Below are 17,869 nucleotides of genomic sequence, written 5' to 3'. Positions count from 1 at the left end.
GCTATACGAATGTCATATAGGCACTCGGTTTAGCTGCAGCCACCAGTCCTCGTATCTACAGACTGATTCTCCTGTCCGAATCAAGCTGTTTTTTTTTTTTTTTTATACTGGACGGGGCCCCCCGCACAGTGGCGGAACACCAGGGCCCAGACGCAAGTGCAACTTCTGCAACCCTTGTAGTTCCGCCACTGCCTCAGGGGTTTGTTAGAGAACCTCAGTAAACAAATAGTATTATGAAGGCCAAGGAACACACCAGACAGGTCAGAGATAAAGTTGTGGAGACATTTAAAGCAGGGTTAGGTTTTAAAAAATGTCCCAAGCTTTGAACATCTCATGGAGCACTGTTCAATCCATCGTCTGAAATTGGAAAGAGTATAGCACAACTGCAAACCTACCAAGACGTGGCCGTCCACCTAAGCTGACAGGCCAGGCAATGAGAGCATTATTCAGAGAAGCAGCCAAGAGGCCCATGGTATCTCTGGAGGAGCTGCAGAGATCCACAGCTTCAGTAGGAGAATCTGTCCACAGGACAACTATTAGTCGTGTAAGCCACAAATCTGCCCTTTATGGAAGAGTGGAAAGAAGAAAGCAACTGTTGAAAGAAAGCCATAAGAAATCCTGTTTCCAGTTTGCTAGAAGCCATATGGGGGACACAGCAAACATGTGGAAGAAGGTGCTCTGGTCAGATGAGGCCAAAATTGAACTTTTTGGCCTAAAAGCAAAACACTATGTGTGGCGGAAAACTCACACTGCACATCATGCTGAACACACCGTCCCCACCGTGCAACATGGTGGTGGCAGCATCATGTTGTGGGGATGCTTTTCAGCAGAGACAGGGAAACTGGTCAGAGTTGATGGAAAGATGGATGGAGCCAAATACAGGGCAGTCTTAGACGACCTGTTAGAGTCTGCAAAAGACTTGAGACTGGAGCGGAGGTTCACCATCCAGCAGGACAAGGTCCCTAAACATATTGCCAGAGCTACAATGGAATGGTTTTGATCAAAGTGTAGTCATGTGTTAGAAAGGCCCAGTAACAATCCAGTCCTAAATCCAATTGAGAATCTGTGGCGAGACTTGAAAATTGCTGTTCACAGATGCTTTCCATCCAATCTGACAGAGCTTGAGCTATTTTGCAAAGAATAGACAAAAAATTAATTCTTTAGATGTGCAAAGCTGGTAGACATACCCAAAAAGACTTGCAGCTGTAATTGTAGTGAAAGGTGGTTGTACAAAGTATTGATTCGGGGGGCTGAATACAAAAGCACACTACAGTTTTCAGATTATTTGTAAAAAAAAAAAAATTGAAAACCATTTATTTTCCTTCCACTTCACAATTATGTGCCACTTTGTGTTGGTCTATTACATAAAATCCAGATAAAATACATTTCCGGTATTGGTTGTAACATGACAAAATGTGGAAAATTTAAAGGGCTATGAATACTTTCTCTTTCGTTCATCGTTGGACACAGTTCTCCATAAATTTTAACTAGTGGGTTATATTGCCTACCTTCAGGAGTAGGATTAGGCAGAACATTAAACACCTGGCTACGCCCCATGGGCCGTCTTCAGCTTGTATATAACCCCCTCTCTGCTCTAGGTAATCAGTTTTAATCTGTCTAGTCAGGAGTAAAGACCTAGGCTCCCGGCTGGGATCTCTGGTCCTAGCAATTTTCTCCTTCCTTACATCTTTTTTTGTTTTTTCTCTTGGGAGATCTACAATCAACTGGCGGGTTGGGTGACGTCCTGGATAATCTAGATCCAGTGTGTCCCCCCCAGCCCACCCAGCAAGCAAGTGCAGACTGTAGTTACGCACTAGGTCGACCGCGACATAGCCTCACAGACAGAGGCTGGCCTGCGAGTTAAACGCCTCGCAGGGTCGCATACGACCGGGCTTGGGTATGAGCCGCAGAGATCCCTTGGTCGACAGCTCCCCTACTTCGGTAGCGTGGAGTTCTGTCTGGAGCGTTACCCGCATGGAAGGGTAAGTACATTCCCCCTCTCCCATTTTTGGTGGTTTTCTTTGGGGTAGATGCGGTTAACCTCCAGGGACGGTCGAACCTCCCATCCTTAAATCCCTCACTGAGCTGGGCTTCTCCCACTCCCATTCCTCCCTGTCTGGATCTAGAGTCTGGTGGGGGTCCCAGGGCAGAGAATGCAGCAGAGACCCCTGGGGTCTCCCGCCGCTGTCCCCACTCTGTAAGGATTCTGGGATAGTAGGTGTCCTGCCCTGGTATTCTGGAGGGGTCCCCGTGTAGGAGACTCCTAGGTGCATGCACTGCTGTTTGCAGTGTGGGTATAGTCCAAATACCGGTGCAGAGTGCAAATGCGGAGTCTCCCCTAAACGTGTGTCTTACCTTCAGGGGGGGTCCCCTTGCAGAGAGTGCAGGAAATATCCTGGCAGCAGGCTTCAGTGTTTGTAGCTGATGGTGGCCATTTTCTCTTAGTCTGGCTGGTCTCCAGTTGGCGGCCATTTTTGTGTAGCCGGATGATGTCAAAGGGGCCCATTTTCCCTTAGTCTGGGAGATGCTGAAGACAAATGCCAAAGCTCCTCCTCTTCCTCCTCAGTTTCCTCTTCCTGTGCCGGGACATATGCACAGGGATAGCGTCCATGATGATGCGCCTCCGGTCGGTAGGGTGAGCCTGTTATCTCTCTGCTGATAGGTACCCTGAGCCTTGAGGGGATCCTTTAGTGGTGCCAAAAGATTGTTTTTGTACGGCAAGGTCTTCCTTTCCTTATGGAGCCACAAGGTCACATCTCCCCCACTGACCCCCCTCATGGAGGTGGCAGGTTCCTCTGAACCCCAGCTTCCTGTGGTTGCACTAATGGCGGTCCTTCAGTCCTTAATGTCCCGGGTGTAAATGGCGTGTGGGCAAAGGTGTCTTCTGCCTTCCCTGCTCAGTCTGTCTCATCTGAGCCTGATGCCCCCTTGGACGCGGCCCGTCCAGGGGGACTTAACATCACACCCCCTAATCCATCCGATAGTGAGAATGATTCCTCCATGGTTGCAGCAGCTAATGAAAAACCGCTGGTAGATGCACTTATCACCGCAGTGCATGAGACTTTAAAGCTAGAAAATGCGGCTGATGTAGCCATGGACGTGGCTGTGTCGTTTGGTACGCACAAGTCGCATCGTACTCCAAAGATATTTCCTTATGTGCCTTATTTTGACAGGTTTTCCTGTAAGGAACGGAACAACCAAAATTACCCTTTGTAGTCCCTAAATGTTTTTCCGCAATCCTTGAGGCAATCTCGCGTCCCACAGTGTTACTCCAAATCGTGTAATATGTACAGGACGTTTATTAAAAGAAACATCCTAACAACTCACATGTCTATGGCTGAATACCGGCATGTAAACAATCAAAATGGCCACGGCGTGTGCGTGCTTGCGTGGATGTCGCCGTGGCCATTTTGATTGTTTACATGCCGGTATTCAGCCATTGACATGTGAGTTGTTATGCTGTTGTTTCTTTTAATAAACGTCCTGTACATATTACACTTTTTGGAGTCCTCTCTCCTTCTTTTTGCTTGAGAGATTTTCTTGAGATCTGCCTGACCATTCGGGGGTTCTCCTTGGCGAGGGATCATTCTCATTTGCCCTGGATAACACTGTGGAACGTGAGATTGCCTAACAAGGATTGCGGATGATGGTTATGTATTAACATACACAGGCTCATCTGACCACTCATTCATTTGGGGGTCCACATCTTCCGGTAAGAGTACACCCATGTATAGCACAGCGGTGAAACTAGGTCTCATCCTTGGCAGCTGGGATCTCTTCTTTTTTTCAGTTTACCAGCTGTTTACCAAGGGACTGGTTACTATCACCTTTATTGGTTTATCATTCCTTTTTAACCTCGGATGGACTGTCTCCATTTTTATGGCTCTCATGGATGTTTAATTGCTAATGTCTTATTTGTTTTTCACCCATTAAGTCATACAGTGGGTACGGAAAGTATTCAGACCCCCTTAAATTTTTCACTCTTTGTTATATTGCAGCCATTTGCTAAAATCATTTAAGTTCATTCTTCTTCCTCATGAATGTACACATAGCACCGCATACTGACAGAAAAACACAGAATTGTTGACATTGTTGCAGATTTATTAAAAAAGAAAAACTGAAATATCACATGGTCCTAAGTATTCAGACCCTTTGCTGTGACACTCATATATTTAACTCAGGTGCTTTCCATTTCTTCTGATCATCCTTGAGATGGTTCTACACCTTCATTTGAGTCCAGCTGTGTTTGATTATACTGATTGGACTTGATTAGGAAAGCCACACACCTGTCTATATAAGACCTTCCAGATCACAATGCATGTCAGAGCAAATGAGAATCATGAGGTCAAAGGAACTGCCTGAAGAGCTCAGAGACAAAATTGTGGCAAGGCACAGATCTGGCCAAGGTTACAAAAAGATTTCTGCTGCACTTAAGGTTCCTAAGAGCACAGTTGCCTCCATAATCCTCAAATGGAAGACGTTTGGGACGACCAGAACCCTTCCTAGAGCTGGCCGTCCGGCCAAACTGAGCTATCGGGGGAGAAGAGCCTTGGTGAGAGAGGTAAAGAAGAACCCAAAGATCACTGTGGCTGAGCTCCAGAGATGCAGTCAGGAGATGGGAGAAAGTTGTAGAAAGTCAACCATCACTGCAGCTCTCCACCAGTCGGGGCTTTATGGCAGAGTGGCCCGACGGAAGCCTCTCCTCAGTGTAAGACACATGAAAGCCCGCATGGAGTTTGCTAAAAAAAACACCTGAAGGACTCCAAGATGGTGAGAAATAAGATTCTCTGGTGTGATGAGACCAAAATAGAACTTTTTGGCCTTAATTCTAAGCGGTATGTGTGGAGAAAACCAGGCACTGCTCATCACCTGTCCAATACAGTCCCAACAGTGAAGCATGGTGGTGGCAGCGTCATGCTGTGGGGGTGTTTTTCAGCTGCAAGGACAGGACGACTGGTTGCAATTGAGGGAAAGATGAATGCGGCCAAGTACAAGGATATCCTGGACAAAAACCTTCTCCAGAGTGCTCTGGACCTCAGACTGGGCCGAAGGTTTACCTTCCAAAAAGACAATGACCCTAAGCACACAGCTAAAATAACGAAGGAGTGGCTTCACAACAACTCCATGACTGATCTTGAATGGCCCAGCCAGAGCCCTGACTTAAACCCAATTGAGCATCTCTGGGGAGACCTAAAAATGGCTGTCCACCAACGTTTACCATCCAACCTGACAGAACTGGAGAGGATCTGCAAGGAGGAATGGCAGAGGATCCCCAAATCCAGGTGTGAAAGACTTGTTGCATCTTTCCCAAAAAGACTCCTGGCTGTATTAGATCAAAAGGGGGCTTCTACTAAATACTGAGCAAAGGGTCTGAATACTTAGGACCATGTGATATTTCAGTTTTTCTTTTTTAATAAATCTGCAACAATGTCAACAATTCTGTGTTTTTCTGTCAGTATGGGGTGCTATGTGTACATTCATGAGGAAGAAGAATGAACTTAAATGATTTTAGCAAATGGCTGCAATATAACAAAGAGTGAAAAATTTAAGGGGGGTCTGAATACTTTCCGTACCCACTGTATGTTTCCTCTAGATTTGTAGGCTACTGCTTTCTTCTAGATTTGTTCACTGTTTGGCGCTGCACCTTATATATCCATGCGTTTTTAGTGATTTATCATGTCATTTGTGCTGGCAGCCTTTTGTTTATTTAGCCAAGGTTAACCATTTTTTTGGCTATTCAATTATTAGTTTATGTGACCATAGCACGGCTTTTTTACCCTTCTCTTTGCTATTGAAAGCCAGGCACTGAAGGAAAGAAAGCCGGTCTGGATCAGCGATTCCCTACTATGGTGAAGGCGAGGAAGTAGTCTTCCAGCAAGATATACCATCTTACATGGAAAGCGTAAATTTCTTGGTGTCGATTGGCGCTCATTCTCTATTCCTTTTCTGTAGCTCGGATCCTAACCTTTCCTCAACAGGGCGTTGATCAGAAGTTGGCCTTGAGTACCATCAAGGGGCAGGTGTCTGCCCTGGCAGTCTTCTTTCAGCGACCCCTAGCCACACACTGTTTAGTTTGTATCTTCATTCAGGGGTTTCGACATGTGGCTCCACCTGTACGGTCTCTTTTGCCACCATGGGATTTTAAATTTAGTGCTTTCGGTTCTCCAGAAACCTCCATTTGAGAATATTCGGAAGATTCCCTTGTCATCTTCTGGGATAAAGTAGACATTATTGGTGGCGATTTACTTTGGCCCACAGAGTATCCGAATCGGCAGCATTATCCTGTTGCAGTCCCTATTTAGTGGTTCATAGGGATAAAGTGGTTCTTCGTCCCTGTCCATCATTCCTGCCCAAAGTTTGTCTCTGACTTCCAATGAGGACATTGTGTTGCCTATCTTGTGTCCAAAGCCGGCTCATCCCAAGGAATTTGCTTTGCATACCTTGGATGTGGTTTATGCGATTCAGGTGTATCTGGCAGCTACTGAGGAGACTTTTCGGAGGGCAGACTCACTTTTTGTGGTTACGGACAGACCAGGAAAAGGGCTGGCCGCTTCTTCGGCTACCATCTACAGATGGATCAGACAAACGGCGACTTAGGCCTATTCCATTAAAGGTCAGGTTCCACCTTTCCCTGTCATGGCACATTCTACAGGGGCAGCGAGTGCTTCTTGGGCCTTCCATCATTAGACTTCAATATCGCAAGTTTGCAAGGCGACCACTTGGGTCGTCCTTGCATACCTTCACAAAATTCTAGAAGGTAGATACTTTGGCATCTGTGGATGCTTCTTTTGCCCCCAAAGTTTTGCAGGCTGCTGTTAAGAGGGTCTGTTCTCTCTTGAGGGGTGTTTATTGTTTTAAACCTTTTTACTTTTCAGACAGGGCTCCTGTGACCTGGTTAAGGCTACTTTGTCCTGGTTAAGGGCTCTTATGTTTAGCCTTGGGTTATTTTTCCCACCCCTCAGTTATGATTTATGGAGCGATGTGTCTGTCGATGAACGAAAGAGAAAACAGGATTTTTGTACTTACCATAAAATCCATTTTGAGGTTGACGGTCACAGCACCCATCCCTCTATGGAGTTCTGATACTTCTAATATTGCTTGCTACTAAACTGATTACCTAGAGCAGAGAGGGGGGGTTATATACCAGCTGAGGATGGCCCATGGGCGTAGCCAGGTGTTTTTGTTCTGCCTAGTCCTACTCCTGGAGGAGGCAATATAACCCACTAGTTATGATTTATGGAAGTCGAACACAAAAATAACATTTAGGCTCCATGTACACGGGACGTTGTTAAAAGTCCCTTTGAATGCTGGAATTTTTAGGACGTTTGAAACGTCCGTTCAGTCGCGTTTGTACCCGCGTTTAGCGGGCGTTTAGGGGCGTTTGCGTTTAGAACCGTTCCTAGAGGTCAAAAAAATGATTCCCCTTTAAAATGGAAAAACGCGAACGCTAAACGCGGGTCATCGCGTTCGGACGCGTTTGTGCGTTTGAAACGCCGGGAAACACACGTTCAAACGCAAATAATTGCGTTCTAAAAAAAGTCCCTGAACGCAACTGCCTGCAAATGACTGTAAACGACCTGGTGTACATGGACAGATAAGATAAAATGTAGATGGGTTCAGGGGCTTCTGAAAAAAACGCCCAACTGCTCCTAAACGGCCATTTCCAGCGTCCCGTGTATATGGAGCCTTAGTGCAATTTTATATTTTAGTACAGTTGTATAATCCTTTGCAAAATAAATGTATTTTCCATAAAACTAGCATAGGCTTATCTTGAACTCTGCCTCCTTTCACCTCCTGCACGGCAGCAATAGCACTGGATGAGGGATGGGCAGCATTAAGGGCAAGCAGTAGGCAGAGTTGATGACTTCTGTTTCTAAAGGATTTTCTTCATAATAAACATGTCAGTCATATGTGCTCTGCCTCAGCGTCCAGTGCAAATGTAGAGAGCTGCTGCTGTTGGGCACTGAGCTGGAATAAGATCAGGCTCCGGCAAGTATAAATGGGGGGGCTGCTGCACACAGGTTTTTTACTTTAACCGGTTGCCGACCGCCGCACGACTATATACTGCGGCGGTCAGCCCCGGCCAGGCAGAGTGACGTATGGATACGTCACTCGCCTGTCACTGACTTACGAGCCTATTGCGGGCGGGCGCGCGCCCACCGCGGCTCGTTCAGACAAGTCAGTGCGTGTGTCCGGCAGACTCGATGTCCGCCGGTCACACTACGATCGCTCCTGTGAAGGGAGAAAGGCGGAGCGGCTTATGTAAACAAGCCGCCCGTCATTCTCCCTGGTGTAAAAATGAAGATCTGACGGTTCTACTATGTAGAACCGTTTATCTTTGCTTTTACACCAATAGCCATGTCCCTGCACAGTTAGAAACACGCCCCTAGGACACACTTAACCCCTCCCTGTCCAATAAAGTTAACCCCTTCCCTGCCAGTGTCATTTTTGCAGTAACAGTGCATATATATAGCACTGATTACTGCAGTAATGTCACTGGTACCCCCAAAAGTGTCAAAAATGTCAGTCAAGGGTCCGATCTGTCCGCCGCAATGTCACAGTACCGCAAAAAAAATCGCAGATCGCCGCCATTACTCGTTAAAAAAAAAAAAACACCAAAAATGACAATCTTTCCCTTTGTTAGTAAACGCGATAACTTTTGTGCAAACCAATCAAAATACGCTTTTTGCGATTTTTTTTTTTTTTTTTTTTTTTTTTTTTTTTACCAAACATATGTAGCGTAAAACAATTTGGCCGAAAATGTTAAAAAATTTTGATTTTTACATTTTTTGGGGGGAATTTCATATAAAAAAATGTGAAAAATATTGTTATTTTTGCAAAAATTACGCTCTTTTTTTGTTTATAGCGCATGATCAAAAAATCGCACAGGTGATCAAATACCACCCAAAAAAAAGCTCTGTTTGTGGGAAAAAAAGGACGTGAAATTCGTTTAGGCACAGCGTTGCACGACCGCGCAATTGTCCGTCAAAGTCACGCAGTAAAAAATCGCAAAAAACCCCCTGGTCTTTTAGCAGCCAAATCCTCCGGGGCTTAAGTGGTTAAAGTTGTTCTAAAATTAGAAGGTTTGCACCTTAATGCATTCTCTACAATAGGGTAAAAACCCTCTGTGTGCTGACCAAACCCCCCTTTATACTTACCTGAGCCAGGCCTCGATCCAGCGATGTGCCCGAGAGCAGTGACTCTTGCCCCTCTTATCAGCGTTAGGGTCACAATAGCAGAGTGATGGAGAAAAACTGAGGGAGAAGAGTAACATTTGAATACTAGTCAGTACCAGTTTGCAAAAGTGTGTTTGATTTGGAAGAATAAATCACCTCTAACGTTGGGTGTCCTACATGGACTTGTGGATGTTGCTGAGTCATGTAGAACTCTTGGAATAGCTTTTACATTTTAGAATGGGGTGCCTTGAGACTGTCCATAATTTTTAAAGGGTGCCTTGATTGAAACAAGGTTGAGAAACACTGCTTTATAACCACTTTAACACCTGTTAGAAAGCGTTTAGAAAAGCTAGGTGAAGCGGTTTGCGGAATCAGTTTATAATCCTTTTTTTTTCCCCCTTCTGCCTTTGTCTTTTAGACTTGTCCTGGAGTTTGATCTCTTGGAATACGCCTTTGGAAAATTCCCAATTGTTTTCTCTACATGGTTATGCATGTTCTTGAGCACATTGATCATTCCATATGTACTTTTGTCGATGTGGGCCCAGGGATACAAGACCTCTTCTCATCGCAAACTCCGCACTTTGTTTTATGCATCCTTATATATGACATTCCAGATGGGTCTTGGATTCTGTCCAGCATACATAGTTCTGCAGCACAACTTACCCCCAGCATCCCGGTTCGTTGTCATTTTGGAACAGGTAATTTTGTTTACTACAACTTAATGGGGGAGATTTACTAAAACTGGTTCATACAGCTGTGCATAGTAACCAATCCTCTTCTAGGTTTATTTGTCCAAGCTTAATTGAACAAGGTGATTGGTTATCGCCAAATTCTGTGTGCACCAGTTTTAGTAAGTCTCCCCCGAAGTGTTGCTCATTTGATTCTTAGGTTTTGCACCCTGATTTTCTTTTTTAGATTTCCTTTTTCTTCTGTTCGTGCTCTCCTCCTACTTGTGTAGAAAAGTTTTTTTTTTCGGCCAATAAATCTACATCCTACATCATGTGAAACAATCAAATGTTTATTTTATTATATACTATATTATGTACCTATCCTGTTTAAAACTGTGATTGTAAACAAAAGTTTAGCATAATGCTTAATAAAGAAGCCATTCTTGAAATGAACATATCATTTGTGGCTGAATATACCCCCAAACATGTTTGTTAAAGCAAGCTTATGCTTTTGCTGATAAAAAAAAAAAAAAAAAAAATCTCTTTAAAGTGGTTGTAAAGGCTAAAGGTTTTTACATTAATGCATTCTCTGCATCATTGTAAAAAAACCTTTTAGGTGCAGCTTTATGCCCCCAGCCCCCCTAAATACTTATTTGAGCCTGATTTTAGCCCAGCACCATATCTGAGAGCTGCAGCGCTGCTCTCTCGCTCTCTCCCTCCTCACTGGAGCCATTGGCTTCTGCTTCTGTCAATCAATTCCAGTGATGGAGCAGGGGGCGGGGCCCTGCCGCACTGTGTGTGTGTCACATTGCGGCTCAGAAGCGAGCCTGCACGATTACCCCCACCCCCCAGCAAGTGGCTAACTGGGAGGGGTACTCAAAGGCAGAAGGAGCCAGGAGTACCGGTGCAGGACCCCAGAAGAGGATTAACATGGCTGCTCTTTGAAAAACGATTGCACAGAGCAGGTAAGAATAACCTGTTATACCAGGAGCCCAGAAATTACCTGGTATGTGGCAGCATTGGTGTTTGCGGATTTGCCCTGGGGTTGCCACATGGGGTTAGGTTGAGAATCCTTCACTATTCCCAACTAGAGTGACTTGCAACCTACCCGAGTCTTTTTTCCTCACTCTCAGTGGGTAAATGGAGAGGCAGTAGAGCATGTTGTAAACATCTAAGAATTTTTAAATGTGTACTTCAGACTACATTTTCATGTCCCGTTTTGAGAGTAAAAGGGGGCTGGAACTGCTGACCTCTTCCTAAGAATGCTAGTTGTCTACCTGTCATGCAGCTAGCTGCTGAGTTTTTAATACTGACTCATAGTAAATAGCAGCCATTAAAGTAAGAGGCCTGATCTTCATACTTGTTTCAGGCAATTGACTTGAAACTTATTGAAACGAGAGCATGATCATGACAGCTGGAACAATAAAAAATTTCAGAAAGTGTTTAATAGCTGCCAACATTTTTTATTTTTTTTCCTCATGACACGTTTTAAAGATCTAATACTTGAAAAGAATTGTTAGAAAGTTAATTTACTTCTAATGTCTTCTCAGATTCGGCTGATAATGAAATCGCACTCATTCATCAGAGAAAATATCCCTCGGATCTTCTCTTTCGCCAAGGAGAAGACATGTGAGTAACATCCAGTGTCTACAGTTAGACCTTCTTATCCTGCTTTTCTTATAGCTTGGTAAAAAAAGATAAACCTGGATCATCTAGGGTCTAAAGTTAGAGACCTTCTTAGCCTGCTTTTCTTACAGCTTGAGAAAAAAAAGGATAAACCTGGAGAAAACCGTTGTTGGAGAATTAAAACAAACATTTTAAAGAAATAAAGAAAAGGAACAAAATATTAGAGATCACACAATGTGACAAATCAGGATTTATCTTTTGCTCTCTGGGCAATTAAATAACTAATCATATTAGTTACTTTTTATTGTAGATGCTTCCTATCCTCATTTCAAAGTTTAATGAGTAAAGTCAGAGATAAAATTGTTTAATTTGCAAATATTTTTAGACAAAACCAGATAGTAAACATTGACATTTTTATTTTAAATATTACTTTATAATTGTACTAATTTCCAAACCTGGTAGCAATTTTTTAGTCTCATAAGCATTGCCCTTGGATGAATTAATGCAACTTTTTCTTGTAATACCCTGTTCTTGGACTTTGGTATCTTTCACCAGAGGATGCAACAGACAGGGCTTGAGGGCTACCAGGAAGTGTTGGTATGCCTATTACAGAGAGAAATTGTGAATGGGTTAAGCTTGGCCATACACTATACAATCTGAATGTATATTGCCAAAAGCTGCAATAGGAGGATACAATCCATACAACAGTCCATTCAATTTCTGTCAAAGGCAGCTCCTTGCATTACATAGTTGATGGTAGAGGAGGTTGTACAATCAAATTAAAAAATGTTTGGTCACCCCTAAGGTTACAGGGAGAGATAGTGGTGGAAACTGTGTTATGCCCCGTACACACGTACCGATGGTCGGCTTACAAATGTTCCTCTTTTCTCCCCGGGATGTCGGTGTCTGCTGAAAAGTGCAAAGACAGCACAAGGACAGCACAAGAATTTTGTCCGCCGACTGCAGAAGTGATGTCATGTAATGGTTAACTTTCCCTGTGTTTTCTATTTTCTGAGCATGCCCAGTCTTGCAAATCTGCGGTCTGTCGGCCGAATTGTGTACTGACAGGCGAACAATCGTCCGTTCTGGTGTCGGCATACAAATATTTTCATGTTTGCACGAAAGACTTTTGTCCGCGGATTGTGCGCAGACATCTGTCGGAGGCACCATACTAACACGCGTACAATCGGCAGATCCTTCGTCCACCGACGTTTGTATGCCGACGATCGGTACGTGTGTACGGGCCTTTAGGGATACAGGGAGAGTTGGTTTAAAGGTTAGTTTTACATGGAAAAATTGTGTTTTAGGGTTCCACAAGGGGTTAGTGCGAGGGGGCCTTGGGGTCGCCGGGAAGGGATGGTATGATTAAGGCCCTAGGTTAACAGATAGTGGGATGGTTGGGGTTACAGGGAGGGTTAGTGAAATGGTGAGGATTAGTGGGAAATTGCAGGTTATAAATAGGGGGGTTTGTTTGCAAGGAAGAATAGTGGAGGGGTTACTGTTATAAAATTGCACTACATGCCATAATCTGCGCACTAAAATGTCAGGTATTATCATATTTAGCCTTTAGTGTCATTGCATTTGACATGCCTGTGTTATATGCTTTGTATGAAGAACCGCTCTTCTCCTCTTGTTGACCAGTATAGGAGCTGTGTCAATATTTTTTTTGTCTCCTTCCAATTTAGCTGTTGCTCCAGTCCCACAAGTTACACAATACCTGTATTTCCTGTTTGCTCCAACTCTGATCTACAGAGACAGCTATCCAAGGTAAATTTCCCAACTTTGTTCTGTTTAGCTGCACTCTGTGACCTTTGTCTAAAAGTAGCAACGGTGACCCTTATGTGATAACCTTTTGCCTACAAACAACAAAGCATTTTGTATTGAGATGTGCACTGTCTGTGGTTGTAGTTTTTTCAGTTACATAATTTTTTATACTATGTAGTAAATATATAGCATTGTTCCTATACATTTATTGAGCTTGATTTTTGCTTCTTACCTTTCAGGAATCCATCCATAAGGTGGGGCTATGTTGCAACCAAATTTCTTCAGGTAAATGGCTCTTTCTATAATATGCAACCTTGTGTGGTGCTACTACCCCGTCAGTCTATAATCCTATGTATACACAATATCTGTGCCTGACCACAGCCGCAACAACTGCCTAACAATCCTTCATAAAACAGGCTGGCAGCCTAGTATGTCAAATATAAAAAGGTCTTCTTTTTTTTTCAATCCATAAACCAGGGGAACAATGCTGGGCTACTATATAATATGACAGCTTAAATGCCCAACGAAAACCAAATAAAGGTATAAGCTATCCCAAGCGCTTCAAATGAGGACCACTCACCAATAGGATTAAATATAGAGTTGGATTTAAATTGTTTTATTAGTGATCATTGATTTTAGTTTCCAACTCTATATTATATTATTTTTTACTTGAACTTTTTTGTTATTTGATCTTTCATCTTTGGATGATGTGCGTTGGGAGGACCGTGATCCCCCAAAGTGTCCGCACACACAAATGTCCCTAGGCTTGTGACTCATGCTGTCTAGCGTTGGTTATGGGCTTAGGGTTATTTTAAATATTTTAATGATTTTACTTATTTATATATTTAGTTTTGCCTATTAGTTTCCAATAGATTCGTGTTCTTTTTTCTGGTGTGACATGTTTTTGTTCATTATTATGTTATTTTTGGTATATGGATTAAACTTCCATACAAATTTTCCTTACATTGTTACACTTCCATTGGTAGATGGCGCTGTTGTGCATAGTGTACTGAGTACACATAAATAACTTCTTGGTCTTCCTGGTGGGTGGAGCCCATACATCCGGCCGGGACTCGATGTTATTATTCTTCCGGGTCATGGAGACCTTACATCTGGCCGGGAATCCGTGCTATTATTGTTCCGGGTCATATGTTAATTAAGGAGGAAGTTTTAGCTGATTGGGCGTAAAGCTGAATCACTATGATTGGTCAGAACACGATCGTCACTACCAATGGAAAGTGATGTAATTTACAGCGTTTTAAGTATGTATATACACTAGCGATTTTGTATGGATACTATCGGTCTATTGGTGGTTGAGTGGTTGGTGTCTTTTTGCTTTCAGCATAAGGGTGCAATTAACTTCCTGTGTGCTATACTTCCGGGTCGTAGGACGGCCCATTGTAGTGAATAGTGGCGAGATGGAGGGTTACTGTGCTGTCTTAGCCTGCTATTGGCCAGTATTCTACAGGCATCCACCAATAACCGATGGTGTGAACCTCGGCACCACCCTACTTCCGGGTTATAGGGTAATGTACCATAGAGATTAGTGAATTGAGAGGAAGTGATCCTGTAAATCTAGTCTGTGATTGGTCGACACACCTGAGCAACCACCAATGGCCGATGATGTCAACCCTGGCCCCGCCCTGTGGGTTGATGGGCATGGGTATTTAAGGTTACCGCCAAGCCGCCGTGGTTACGCTCCCGGGGAAGAAGTGGAAATCACGAAACGCGTCGGGGCGTGACCAGGCGGTGTAACCAGGCTGTGTAAGAGGAGTTCGGATTACCCAGAAGGCGCGGCGTCCACGGCGTGGAGCCTGGACATCATCTCCCGAAGGGCATCCCTCCCCTATTCGTGACTGTTTTTTTGCGTTTGATGACATACAAGACATGTGAGTGTGTTACCTTATGTTTTATTTTTATTTAATAAAACCCTTTTAAACGGTATCACGCTATTGGGATTATGTTCTCTCCTCCCCATATGCTGCTGAGCTTTTTTTGACTGCGCTGGTGCGATTCCTGTTGTGGATACTCTGGACCAGTGACCATCATTATAAGCCTGAATGCTCAAACACGAAAGTGGGTTGGGCTACAGCATCTGGTGAGTGGGCAATTCTCCTCCCCCCTTGGAGCACGGTGGTGGTGGTGATCCTTTTGAGAAACACGTCTTTGTACATTATCATCCCAGGAGATAGAGTGAAGGATTATGGACTGTTTGAGTCATTTCTGAACTTTTTCCTGCTGCCTATGTGACATCTATTGCATTTCGGACTTTTGTGCAGTGGGCACAGTATTTTTTTGGCACTTGCTTCTTGACAAGTTTGCGCTACTATATATATATATATATAGGCATATTGCTGAGTATCTATCTATTATATATCTTTCTCCAAATGCTGGGCTACTACATGTCTACATTTTTGTATTGTTCATCTGCTTTATGGATTGAAATAAAGAAGACCTTTTATATTTGATATACCATGCTGCTGACCTTTTTATTTTTTATTTATTTATTTTTTTTATGGCCCCTTTCTGTATTCAAGCAGAACTGAACTATAACTGAACTATAAAAAATAGCTTCCCGTTAAATGGTAGAAGTAATAAATTGATTTGTGGGTTCACAATTTTCTTTGGCTGGGAAAGCTGCACAACATTGTGTGAATCGCCTATAGGAGCCCTTTCACACGGAGGAGCTTTTCAAGCACTTTCGGCGCTAAAAAAAAAAAAAAAGCGAATTAAAAGCTCACAAAAACCTATTCCCTATTAAAATCAATGGGGCAGTGCGCTGGTGGGGCAGTGAAAAAAAAAATCCTATCTTTTGGAGCGCTAAAAAAAGCGTCTCAAAAAAAAAAGTGTCTCAAAAATGCCCCTCTCTATTGAAATGAATAGGAAGCACCTGAAAAACTCCACAAAAACACCACAAAAGCGCTCAGCGTTTTATGGCAGTTTCCAAGTGCCTCAGTGTGAAAGGGCTCTTACTTGTTTGTAACCTGTACTGAGCGTACATTTTTTTCTCTGCTTCAGTAGTAGGGCTGCAACTAACTAATTTTTTCATAATCGATTAGTTGGCTGATTTTATTGTTTTTCGATTAATCGGATAATAACTTTTAAAAAAAAAAAGTGTGGTGTATAATTTAGTTAATATGGAAAGTTTAAAAAAAAAGAACAATTTATTCTTAAATATCTATATACAGTGGTAAATATAAATAACCAACTATATGGTTAGGGAGCAAAATCTCTAATCCAGTCTGACAATAACACAGAAGAGATATACTGTATATACTATTAGAGGTTAAATCTGGTAAATATCATCAGACTTTAATTTAAAGAAAAAAAAAAAATGTTCTGCCGATTTTCAGTCAGTACTTTAATATATTGTGTATGACAGACTCCCTTGTCATAGGGAGTCGTACCTGCACCTGCTGTCACTTATGCTGGCCATACAAAAACAATGTCTTTCAAAAAGCTTTCCTTTTTTAAGATTGTTTGTTCGATTTTCTAATCATTAGTGGGGTCAAATCGATGGGTTTGACCACAACGACGGGAAACTTCAAAGGAGCAGAATAGAAAACTTCTTGGTCAAAGGAATTTTCAGAAAGTGTATGTGCTTTTCAGTCAGAAATTACATTCCATTTTAAAACTGAATGTTAAAAGCAAGTGAAATTTTTAAAACGACATTCTTTCATTTGGCAAATGTACAAAAAATTTTTGTATGAATATTCTCGTGCGAAAATCGATAAATGTATGGCCAGCATAAGGCCCCTTTCACACAGGCGGACCGTTCAGATCAGCCTGTCCGTTTTTTTGGCGGATCTGAACGGTCCCCCCATGCATTCCTATGGGGCATCGGATGTCAGCGGAGACATGTCCGCTGACATCCGATCCGATCCGTCAAATCTGGACGGATGGAAACCCTATTTTCCATCTGTCCAGCGGATCGGATAGCATCGGATGAGAACGGACCGACGGTCGGTTCCCATCCGATTTTCCCCCATAGAGATGCATGGGGAACTGACAGCTGTGTCTCCACACACAGCACGGAGACGCAGCTGTCCTCCTGCTGCTCAGCGGGGGATCGGCGGCTCAATCCCCCGTGAGAAAAACGGACTCCGTCCAGCGGACGGAGTGTGTGAAAGGAGCCTTAGGCTCAGTTCACCCCTGTGCAGTTTGCTTTTGATCTGTTTTTTTTTGTAGTGCTTTTTGTGGTGCATTTTGTGCTCGTGATTTTGCTGCGATTTGCATTTTGTATAATTTATGCATTTTTTTTTTTTTTTGGCCAATTTTTTATTGGGCAAATTAAAAAATGCAAAATAACAACAAGCAGCTTTTATTCTCCTCTTCTGAGGTCCCCCACCGACGCTTCTGGCTCCTCCAGCCTTTAGATCGCCCCAATAGCAAGCGTCAAAGTACCCTATAGCAAGGTAAAAAAACTTCTGCCTTTAGGACCGATCACTTCCTGCCCCTGACTACATGTCCCATGATGCTTTGTGCCTCACACATCACAAGTTCTCAGGGATGTACTGACATGTATGGATGGCATACTGAGCTGTATGTGTGCTGCACTGTGTCTTTTGACATGTATTGACGGTGTACTGAGCTGTATGTGTGCTTCACTGTATTTCCAAATATGTAAATAAATAA

At 43.2% G+C, this 17,869-nt stretch overlaps 1 protein-coding gene across 1 annotated transcript in view; it reads left to right on the top strand.

Annotated features, from left to right (window-relative positions):
• SOAT1 (sterol O-acyltransferase 1) overlaps window positions 1-17,869 on the top strand; it is an 89,968-nt gene that overhangs the window by 54,190 nt on the left and 17,909 nt on the right. The window contains exons 7-10 of the mRNA XM_082264887.1: window positions 9,595-9,874; window positions 11,395-11,473; window positions 13,156-13,237; window positions 13,474-13,519. Of these exons, the coding sequence (XP_082121013.1) occupies window positions 9,595-9,874; window positions 11,395-11,473; window positions 13,156-13,237; window positions 13,474-13,519 (487 nt within the window). The remainder of the gene's footprint in view (window positions 1-9,594; window positions 9,875-11,394; window positions 11,474-13,155; window positions 13,238-13,473; window positions 13,520-17,869) is intronic.

This window comes from Pelophylax lessonae (genome assembly GCF_965119305.1).
Source record: "Pelophylax lessonae genome assembly, chromosome: 8".
Classification (NCBI taxonomy): domain Eukaryota; kingdom Metazoa; phylum Chordata; class Amphibia; order Anura; family Ranidae; genus Pelophylax; species Pelophylax lessonae.
This window is presented reverse-complemented; position numbering and strand designations above follow the sequence as displayed.